General features: G+C 39.7%; 1 protein-coding gene across 1 annotated transcript in view; it reads left to right on the top strand.

Moving 5' to 3' along the window:
• LOC149281661 (ALK tyrosine kinase receptor-like) overlaps window positions 1–2,069 on the top strand; it is a 168,188-nt gene extending 166,119 nt beyond the window's left edge. The window contains exon 21 of the mRNA XM_089499097.1: window positions 1,350–2,069. Coding sequence (XP_089355223.1) covers window positions 1,350–2,069 — 720 coding nt within the window. The remainder of the gene's footprint in view (window positions 1–1,349) is intronic.
• The last annotated feature ends 9,975 nt before the right edge of the window (window positions 2,070–12,044 follow it).

Below are 12,044 nucleotides of genomic sequence, written 5' to 3'. Positions count from 1 at the left end.
TTTTTTTTTAAGCTCCCTTTCTTTTCATTGCTACAGAATATAAAAATGAATAAATCATTCTGTTGAACAAAAACACTTACTGCCCAATATTTGGCCACATCCAAGACTATAATTCTTTATTTATTTATTTAACCCAAAAAAGCCCCTTTTATTTTCTGTGCTACAAGATTGGATATTGGTAAAGCCAACTCATCAAAATAACCCACCCTCCAAAAAAGTCAGCCAATGATCCTTGGAAGTTTGTCTGAGCCAAAAATTGGAAATTCTTATCAGAAAATGGAATGTCAGAAAAAGCTCAGAATGCCATTTATCACAATACATTCGGCTACGAAAACACGTGGCAAAAAGGTTGTATAAAGGAGTGAGATGAAATAAGAAATGCCCCAGCGGCATGCAGGGGAGTTTAAACAAGAATTTAATTAAATATAGAATTTGACGGCAAATAAGATCCGTTGGATCCGTTTATTCCGCATGTTTTCCTAATGTCAAGACTTAAAGAGGCATTTACTGTCCCAGAGACACCGTGTGCGGGTCCTTTAATATGCTTTATTCGCACACACTCACGCTAACCTGAGGCAGAATCACTAGAACTCTAATCACCCTCAGCCAGGATAATGATGAGGGCGATACAAGTTGGAGCTCTCAAAAGCGAATGCACTAGGAATACAAAAAAGGTTGCCATACTTATGGACATTTGTATTTTCTACCTATATTCAGGTTCTTAGCATAATTATAGACTTTATCGACGTAAATGCATCACTATCTCCATGAGGGGATGTGAAAAAAAGTCTTTCATATTATTAATTAATTTTGCTATTTGTCTTTGGTATATATGGGGAAATTATGGGGAAAAATACATTTTTTGGTTCTTTTTGTATGTTTACCATTAGATCATGTGATTGGATGCCTGGTTAACCTACTAACACATAGTAAAGATGTTTTGGGGTGACTCTGCAAAACTTGGTTGAACCCACACCCGACCTCACTCACTTGTGGAGTCCACTCCAAAAAAACACAGCTGAGGACGCCTGCCTAGCGAGGCTTATGAAATCTGGAAATCTTATTACCTTTACAAAACTTTAAATATTATCTCTGTGTTGTTGTTCTTCGGCTTGTAATGTCTCTTCTATTTTCATTTAATGTACAGAATCCGATTGGGCCAATTTATGGCCTTTTAGCCACCCCCTGTGTTACTAGACTTCAGGAGGGGGGGTTAATATAAGAATTTTTTGGTATGTTCCGACAATCTGGCTCAGTGTTATTGAAGACTAAAGAAACTTCTTTTGGTGATATTTATAAAATTTTATGTAAAGGAAGTTATGTATAATAATTACATTTATTTACTGCAGGATCCAGATGTGATCAATACCTCCTTACCAGTGGAATATGGACCTGTGATTGAGGAAGAGGAGAAGGCTCCCACGCGTCCGGATGACCCTGATGTTATTCCACCCCTTATTGTCATGCCTGAAAAGCCAGTAAAGGAAGACAGACAAAAGCTCAAGTCTCCCCCTCCTGTGCCACCCAGCAGAGGTGGCAAACTTCCCAATAAAGTACATGCAGAGCCACAGAGACAAGTCGATTCCACCCCAGTGGTGGGTGGAGGGCCCACCAATATATTTGCCCAAGCAAACCCACCTACGGAGCTGCACAATAGTAGAGGCTCCAATAAGCCCACCAACCTCTGGAACCCTACTTACGGTTCTTGGTTCACAGGAAAAACTGTTCCAAAAAATACTTCTCCATTGGATCAACCGGTACCCGCCGAGAGAGAAAATACCGGAAACCCGGGGCATGTCCACGAAGGACATTGTATGGCTCCTCAAAGAGTTACTTCTGGTAGACTTCCTACCATTCCCGGCTCATCTGTGCTCCTAGAACCCTCAACACTGACTTCGAATATTCAGGAAGTGCCTCTGTTTAGGCTTCGCCATTTCCCATGTGGCAACGTTAATTACGGCTACCAGCAGCAGGGCTTGCCTGTTGAGGTACCAGTTGTCCCATGCCCAGCAGAACACAAAGACGTGGTTCCTAGGAGCAGGAGCAACGAGAGCCAAGAAAAACTCTAATTCTTATTGTCGCGGTTCAGTCATTGACATTACGGGGGGGAACTTCTGACCACGTGTCACCTACCTAAAAGAAGATAAGCCAACAGATACATTTTCTATGTATCAGAGTAACACGAAGAAACGGCGGGTATCCAAGCCTTTTGGATGTCAACTGGAAAGGATTGATTGATGGTCAAGGACGACCTTCTTTGTTATGTTACATTGTGACTGTATGCTTTTATCTAAAGGTTCTTCTCCAAAGAGATACAAATGTATTGTTTCAGTTCCCATGTAGATTAATGGGGGGAACCCTAGTGTTTGAGGCCATAGCATTCGTGCACACAAACTCCAGCCATAGATAGACAGCCCTTAAAGGACCTGAGCCGTCTTCTCACACGTTCCCTTTGCTCTCACCGTCTCGGAGAAGAGTTAACAGACCTTATCCTCCAGGATGTACAAATTGCCAGCATTTTAGCTACGCTGTTCTACGTGTATCGCTCCTCGTTTTATATCACATCGTCATAACCAGTGATGTGCCAAGTTCCAGAGGGACTCTGTGGTCATCCAGGGTCTTTTAAATACTTTTTTTCTGGCTTTTTTTCCTCACTCTAGATATTGTAGATAAGGGCAAATGTGAGAACAAACGCAAATGAATGAGAAGGATTAGTATTAGTAGAAAAGAGCCAGGTTGTGATTTCTGAATGTAGGGCTCTCGAAAAGAGTAATCTCTCCCAAAATGCATTATGCAGGCAGGAGTGAGTATTCCGGAGCCCCACTGTATAAATTGTGAATATGTAAATCTTAGTTAAAAGGGGACATTGTGTTGTCCTACTGGAAAGATACTTTTGGTCATCATGAACATGAAATTCTGTTGGGATTTGCAGTCCAGCACGAGATTGCGCCTGCCCCCAATCTGTATTTAGAATACCCTAAATCCTTGCTGATTTAGTCTTTAAGAAGTGTTTAATTCTTTGGAAGAATCCGAGTTGGATACATTTTAGCCTTTAACAGCTAGATATCCCATCAGAAACAGTATTTGCCGGCAGATCGGCTCCATTCTGCCCACCTGGTTTCACTGCTGTAAAGACTCAAACCTCAATCAGTCGTTGGTCTCGTCTTAGATTCAGGAGCCGTATCCCTGTCCCATGCATGTTTAATACCCTCACTGTATTACCCTCTACCACTTCTGCTCAGAACCTGTTCCATTTATCTACCACCCTCTCAGTAAAGTAAAACGTCCTTACATGTAAGCCTCTGACGCCCTACTTTTAGATTATGACCTCTTGCTATAACATTTGTCCTATGTCTGGCTTCCAAGTCCTAGATTACTCAGATCCTCAGGTCACAGAGGCGGATACAAAGCGGCTGACTTCTCACCTTTAAAGAGTTCGATTCTCTGACTTTCTTTCAACCCCCGGCACAGAACGCTTCTGCCGATTTATCTCTCACCTGCCGTGAAACCTTCACGTCTTTTAAATGCCACATCCGTCTGCGGGCATCGCCGCCGTGCTTCGATCACAGAAACCGTATTCCCGTGAGGACACCTCGCTACATTTAAGATGTTGTTAAATCCAAAATTACATTTATTTTGGCCAAAAAAAACACTTGAAAGAGTTTTGTTGTGCCCACAGAGAGTTAAGAGTATGGTCTTGCTACATTGTTTTGCATTTGAACGGTAAATCATTACCGTGATATTATCTCAACCCAGCATCTGTGTTACAGCCATAAAACGGTAGACATCTTTCTTACAGTTTGTTAATATCAATATGTTTGTTACTTTGTATATATTTTTGTGCCATCATATTATCCAAATGTATATTGAAGAGCCCCCTCCCCCCAAAAAAGCAGATAGACTGTTACTGACCTGGTCATCAAGTGGCCTCTTCATCGCTGTCTATGGACTCTCCACCAAACTGGGTCCTCAGAAGTTCCTCTTGAGGTTATAACTTAATTTCATAGAATTTTACAAGGTCCAACTTACCTTAAGGTTCCTCCAACAGTTTTCTAGAGAGGTAGGGGTCATCTCAGCAATTATCTATTCATTATAAGGGGCCAGCTTGGCCCTTCTTGCCCAAGAGGCTCACTGGCCCTTCATAATGCATACTGAAGTTGGCGAGTGAAAATGGTCTTCTCGCCAACTATCAGGTTATTGAAAATATCTCTTAACCAATAATCAAAGACTCTGAAATGACTATTTGAATGATTACGTTGAGGTGCGCTTGGTGATTGAAGCCTTTAATGACTGAATGCTGATTAAAACGTCCCTCTTCACGGGTGATGCATGGTGGCATCAAAGGAAGAAATGAAAGGCTCTGCAGAAGCGTTTTTCAGCGAAGACTAAATACGACATTTTTCTGTTTCCAATACAATGAGGCGGCGCGTGCCGAGAATGGGAAGTATTTTAATGGGCCACTAAAGCAAGACGTATCTGCAGCCTGATAAGTGTATGCCCAGGGCTACAGCCAGAGCCTGATATCACGCGCCTTTGAATGCTATAACCATGTATGAAAAATAGCCGTCGTTCCGCAGCGGATACAGCTACAAAGAAGCGCCTTGTGAACAAATTTTATGCTTTGCAGGCATTTGGCAGAAGAATTTTACAATGATATTTCTACTAGCGACATGCACTTTTTCCTCTCTTTTTCATCTCTGTCCCCCCTCCCTTTGTTTTTCTTTCTCACTCTGTTCTCTCCTCGTTTTCTTCTTTTCTCCACTATTTTCTTTCTCTGTTCCCCTCTTTCTTCTCCTTCCTGTTCCCCTCTTCCTTGTTTGCTCTCACTATCCTTCTTCTCCCCTTCTCTCTGATCTCTCCCCTTCTCCATCTCCCTTTCCAATCTCTCTCTTCTTAGTCCCTCTCTTCCTTCGTTTTCTCCCTCTCTTTTTATCCCCATTTCTTCTTTTTCTCCCTCTCTTTCTATCCCCGTTTCTTCTCTGTCACCTCTCTGTTCTCTCTCTAGTATAGCTAGAACTTCCTTCTTTCTGTATGATTATTCCATCCCATTGAGCAATCGCCCTTTTTTTTAAGTTGCTTATGATTTCTGATTGGTTTAGGTAGCTTTTGTAAAGTTGATGAGAGGAGAAGGCAGAGAACCCAAGGACCTGAATTTTATTAGCTAATGCTGGACCTGCCACAGGCTGCTGCGGACATCAGCCGATGCCATCTTTTAAACGAAGTATCAAAAGTAATAACACTGACTGTTAAAAAGTAAGATTGACGGTCACATCAGGCTAACCCTGGGATGTGTCTCCTGCAGGGTTGGCCCTGGATAATGCATTCTAAACTCTTAAGTCCCAACTCACTATTTCTGGCAGTTCCCAGGGGTTACCCGTCACAACCCGCCATAGTTAATGTCCCCAAAAATATTTAATTTCTTCTGCAACTCACCGTTCAGCGGATAAACCTCCTAAACATTTAGAGAACTGAAGTGATTTGGGTCATCATCAAATGTTTAAAATTCAGCAGTAATTCAATTCCCACAGAGCCGGCTGATAGCAAGAGCAGTAATTAGCGAAATGCTGAGATTAAAACTTTCTCATAAAATAAGTGAGCAGAGAGAAAATTCAACAAATTAAGATAAATCATTAAAGGGTTAACCATCACTTCTCCTAAATTGCCGTATTTTCCAAGCTAAAATGGTGTGTTACTTTAGTTAATTGCGCTCCAATTCAGTCATACGCTATAAGTTTCTGAAAGTGAAGACGCGGCAGATACTGTGCAAAATTGGCCATTTTATTTGCCTTTTGCATTTAACGCACTGCGCCTTCATCACCAAAAAAATTAACCCTTTCTCCTGGAAAAGCAGCAACTGGGGCGCAAGCCATAATCATACAAGGGAATGTATCATCCACCACCATTTGTCTAACTATGGCATCAAGAAAGGGAAAAAGCGGCAGAGTTTGGGGAGAAATAAGATGGTATCAGGCTTTTTTCCACAATGATGTCTGACAATCCAGTTGTTTTAGCCGAAAAACAGAAGCGGCGGCCAAGAGAGGACTCAATAGATCAGTTCTTCCAGGGACCTCCTCTGTCCAACATTCAGTCTATGCAGACTCTAGAGGCGGCCTCCATAAGAGAAATGTTTTGGGCTGGATATTTTATTGATACACATTGTGAAATTTACAGTCTATTAACAAAAACAAGGAAGGATGAATATAAAAATGCCACTTCTCACACCATTCAATATGTGGCAGAAGCGGAGCCTATTGGGGATTTCTTGTTCTTTTACACGGTGAAACGCCTTATAATCAGAAGAATAACAAAATAAAGTTATTTTATATCGCTGACTCTACTTGTTTTTCTACTATATGTACAAAAGGGATAAATACATATATTATATTATAAACCGCCCCAATACCCATCCAAGAGCTCCACCCTATGTTGAATCACTAAGATTCATTCTTTTGTGTCTGAAACAAATTGGGTGTTAAAGACGTCCATCGTGTACAGTCCCTTTCACAATACCTGCTCTCTGTAAAGATATTTATGCAACATAATTCATAAGGGCCTGAGATCTTCAGGGAAAATATCTGTTATATGTATGATACACATATATATATACAGTATATATATACGTAATATATAAATATAACTATTTTGTATCCATAACTCTATTTGTAATGTATATGTGTTGTGTGTCAAACCGCATGGAATTCAATAAACATTCTATACTCTATCATATGTTTTGTTTATTATACATTTTATAACACTGGTGGACGTGGGGCATTTGCATGTTTCAGGTGAGGGCATGTGAGCTTTTCTCGCACTTCCATCAACTGGAGGAGGTCAACACTTTATAACGCGGAGTGAAGTAAAAGCAGGTGAAATTAACTCTCCTGCAAACTCCAGCATTGGTGAATGAGCCTCTAAACCTGTAAACAGTTTGTGTTGGAGAATGTTGGTTTAACCACTTAATGCCCCTGTGGACATACGGTATATATACAAAAAAGGTGATAGGATGCCCCTTATGATATGCCGTAGCCTCTCTCATCAGCAGAAGCAAGTATTGCTGGCCTCCTGTTTACAGAGCATGTATGATGGTGCTCAGCACAGGTGCTGGTACACCGTTATTGCACGAATATTCGACACCCACCCGAAAGCCTTGGGAGGAGAGAAGAGAGCCAGGAGGGTCTGCACCCCCTGGGATCTCTGAATGCTCCCCATGCAAGCGGATGACAGAGAATCAATTGAAAATTTTACTCAAATACAGAATAAAATGCAAATCAATTTATAACATTTGAAATGCGTTAATTCTGGATTTTTTGTTGTTATTCTGTCTCTGTTCAAATAAACCTACCATTAAAATTATAGACTCATCATGGCTTTGACAGTGGGCAAACGTACAAAATCAGCAGGGGATTAATTCATTATTTCCTTCACTGTATATGGTAATATGTTAGGGATGGAACATAAAAAATATGTATGTAATCAGGGATTGTCGCTGAACATAAATGAGGTCATTGTTCAGCTGTGGTACCCACGGCATAGCAGAAATTCTAAATAATTGCAAAAAGTTTTAGTATTTTCTTTTTTTTTTTTGCATATCAGCACTAATTATCTTTATGTTTTATGTATTGCTATGATTTTAAATGAAGGCCCTACTTGTCCCGGAACAAAACAATTTGCTCGGGTTCATCAAATATGGAAAACAAACATGGTAAAAATGTTTTTAAAAATACGTTGGTCTTTAGGGTATGAAAAACCTATGGTCCTGAAGGAGTTAACCCTCTCGTTTCTGAACAGCTGTGAGATGCTGATTTTTAGTTCAGAATGAATTTTACGACAGAGAACAAAAACAGAAGCATTTCATTTGTTTCCATGTAAGACATTCAAAATTAATTTAAAAAAGTAAAATTAATTGAAAAAAAAAAATATATATATATATTATATATTACAAAATCAGTCCCATTAAATTAAGAAAAGCCTTCCCCCAAAGCTTTCAATTTGAATTAATGAGCTTATGCCAGACCCAAAATATTTTACTGGAAAGGGTCTGAGATCTTATAGAAAATGTCTATAAATAAAAAAATTAATTAAAAACCCACAAAATATTTTCTTTTTTTTTATTATTTTCTGCAGGGAAAGGCTATACCACAAATGCAATTTGTTAAGCAAATATTCATAAAACATTATTTACACAATAATGACTAAAATTTAATCTGCATTGGACATTTTGCTCATCAAAATCCTGATTGACAAGGATCATCTCGTTTAAATCAAACCATTCAAATATTTGCTGCAAATTCAATTCCGTTTGTTTACGAGAAGCCGGCAGCATTACAGGCGTATTCGGGAGAGCTCGGCCATCGACCAGAGATGGTGCCTAATAACCGGCTACCGGAATACCCTCCGTCTGTGAGCCAAAAGACATGGAAAGATAGAATTGGACGGACGATAAGTTCTTGGCCTCTCCCATGCAATTTTAAATACCCTTAACCTCAACCACTTTGGCTGGGAGGCTGTTCCATTTACCTACCACCTTCTCAGTAAAGTAAATCTTCCTTACATTCCATCCAATCCTCCGACCCTCTGGTTTTAGATTATGGCCTCTTTTATCCCCTCTCTCTCTTCTCTTCCCCAAGCCAGAGAGTCATTTCCTGATATTTTGTATCCAGCAAACCTTTCTCCAATACATCATGGGGTCTCCAGACACTGGTCGTACGGTTTAGTAGAAGGGATGAAGTAGGAGTCGTAAATGTCTTTTTTTATATCAGGGGCGTCCAACATGTGACCTCGAGGTGCGGCCCGCCTTAGATCGGCAGCCAGGATCACAAGAGCCCTGCTGCTTACTTGGAGAGAACGAGGGAGGCCGCGCTCCCTGCTGAAGTCTGTGATCGGCACTGAGAGAGCTGTAGTGCAGGTAAGAGGGTGGGGGAGTGTGTTTGAATGAGTATGCCTGTGAGGGAATGAATGTGTGAATGAATGAATGAGAGTGTGTGTCTGTGTGTGTGTGTGTGTGTTAGCATGGATGTGTAAGTGCTGGAACCTAGGCATGAGGGGACTGTGATTGCTGTTAGCAATTACACTCCTATCATGCTAAGTCAGCCAGTACATTCTGAAACCTGGCTAGCTGCCCCCCTTGTGTATTGATGCTGCCAGCAGTATGGGGTCTGCACTTACAGCCACCCTGTACCAGCATGTACTGGCTGACTTGGCATGATAGGAGTGTGATTGCTAACAGCTAACAGCAATCTGCTAACAGCAATCACAGTCCCATTATCAGGTTCCAGCATTTACTGGTTGCCTGGGTATAAAAATCATGCCAAGTCAGCCAGTACATGCTGAAACCTTGCTAGCTGCCCCCCTTGTGTATTGATGCTGCCAGCATGGTGGCCGGGTTTAATTTTTTTTGTGAAATCAGACTATTTGAACACTATGCCTCCCATAGATCTTGGCTTGATCCAAAAAAATAGGACTCTTAATATTGTGCGACCCAGGCGCGTTAATCTGTTTATTCTATGTAATAAGGATGCTAATATAGCACCTTTCATTGTTATGTCCTGAACCAGACATCCGGCGTCAGCTTTGCAGAGTTATCTTTTTCCGTTGCCCATGCTGATTCGTGAATAAAAGGCCTGGAAACGCCCACCAGAACCGTTCATCCTTCAGAAGACGTATTCTGTCTGCTTTCTTGGTGACCGGTAAGCACCATCACTCTGTATCTACAGGCTACCTGCAAGCACTGAAGCAGCAAGAAAAATAAACCACTGCCCCAGAGCTGCAGCTTCTCCTAAAGGTAAATATCTATCCCTTCCCCCTGAATATGCCGACCTGCCTTTTACAGGGTTATAAATAACATCTTATTAAAGGTCAGACCCTGCATATAATAATTAACCATGACAAATGTTGTCTCTTACCAATTTTGTCAAGTTAACTTTCCAATTTTATTCAGTAGTCACTTGACACAAAGAGCACAGATACAGTTAAAGGGATTTATTACCATTGCGAAGGAGAAAGCTGCTTAGAAAACCTGGTGTTTTTAATGGTGCACTCGAGTTATCGTCTATACATAGAACAGCTCAGTGTAACATTTCACTTTAAACCTTTTTCCTTGTTCGACCACTGCATCTATGGTCCTCAACATTGCCCGTGTTTGTGCTTCCGAAGAGCTTGGACAGAACATCTGGAAACCCTGGTCTGCCTTGGAATTTCTGCCGTGGTTGATCTCTCATACAGTATCCCTACCCTGTGTGTTGTTGCTGTGCTCGGTGTTGCCGCTGTATATTACTGTTGGCATTAAACGGCCTCCAGAAACCTCACCTTGTGAGACGGGTTTGGCTCTTCCTCACCCAGTTTTATTCCTCATACACGGCCGTTTCTGTTTCAATCTACATATTAAGCACCCGTTTAGTATAAATTCTTGAATCATAAACCTAACTACACGCCTACAAAATCCCCGACTACACGCAAGCGTACCTAGAAGAACAAGGCCATGAAGGCAAAGGGCGGCCCCTCCAAATATTGATCTGACTTAGGTTTTTCTTCTGTTAACTTTCTTTGCCTTTTGTGAAATTACGTAAAATAAACCATGAACATTTTTCGGAACTATTTTCGGAAGTATTCTCTTACTTTACATACATTTTTTTTTTTTCACACCTACTGAAAACTTTTGCACAGCATTGTACATCGATCAACTTATTATGTAAAAACACTTATCATAGGTTCGTTTAATGTAAAGAAATGTCAAGTGTAGAAATTGACACTTACAGGTTCCATTTCCATTTTTCATCTTTATTCACTTACAAATATACAGAACAATTCCACATTTCAGAAATGTCAGTTTTTCAAAACTTCAAAAAAGGAAATGCTCCTTTTAAGACCAAAATATTATTAATTTCATTTTGAAACCATTCTACTAGATCAGCAGATTTTTTTATTTATTTATTTATTTATAAGATTATTGCATTTTCAGAAAAACAAAAAATGTACGACAGTCTTTTTTCCCCTGCAGGAAAATACATTCTTTAATTCTTTTTGAGTTGAAAAGTGCTGCATATGCATTCACACTAAAAACCCTTTTTATAATCCAGTAAGTGCTTTGTTTTCCATTCCACGCGGAGTACGTCATTTCCACTATCGACACTCAAAAAAAACCAGAATCTCGCGTCTCTAATATTTAATGTTTTAAATTATATTAAAACAAGCCCCATAATTAAATGCCAAGCAATAACGTAAAGAAAAAAATTACAAGCTGCTCTAAAACTATTTTTAAATTTTTTGCTCCATTTGTCAGCAAGGGGGTAGAAACCAATTCTTCTCTGTACAGAATACTTCTGAACAGGAAGTTGAAGCAAGAGACAACAGGAAGTGACATAGGCGTAGAAAAAAAATTCTTCCCCCAGCATGAAAAAAAAACAGTAATATTTAGAAATAGCTTAATATTTGTTTGCATCGTTTATAGAATTCTGATTATATTCAAATAGCTGTTAATGGTCTTTCAGGAAAAAGAAAAAAAATGAAATTCTTTAAAAAAAATAAAATAAAAAAGGGAAATTCTTACTAAATCAACACTTCGTTACCTAAATAGAAAATTAGACATTTTTAGTGATGTTTTATTTTTAAACCCTTTCCAGAAAAAAATATAAAATCTTAACATTAAATTCTTTTTCCAAAACAAAAATAACAGGAAAACGTAATTGTCACGCAACATAAAAATAGGGGGGGGGGGGGTTGATACTTTTTTTTCCCATAGAAACGTAATGTTTCTCAAAAAGGTTTCTATGCAGATTACACCTTCCGAAGAAAGAATACATTCTGGGGTGTATTTGTCTGACGTACTAGAGGGCGGAATTAATGTCCCGAGTGAAGTATAATGAGTATTATACTCAAAAGTTTTAAAACATAAATTTTCACTTTAATTGCCCCAAATATATTTCTGCAATTGTTAACATTTTAAGGTTGTTAGAGGCGTCCGTATAATATATTTTTTTGAAAAGGGTCATTAAAAAGGTAAGAAAATGTGCAAAGGAACAGAAAAGGAATCAGTCTTGCCTTTTTTG

This window comes from Sceloporus occidentalis, unplaced genomic scaffold, assembly GCF_023333645.1.
Source record: "Sceloporus occidentalis isolate IW3139 unplaced genomic scaffold, rSceOcc1.0.p SCAF_129, whole genome shotgun sequence".
NCBI lineage: Eukaryota > Metazoa > Chordata > Lepidosauria > Squamata > Phrynosomatidae > Sceloporus > Sceloporus occidentalis.
Note: the sequence above shows the minus strand (reverse complement) of the source record. Positions and strands in the feature narration are given on the sequence as shown.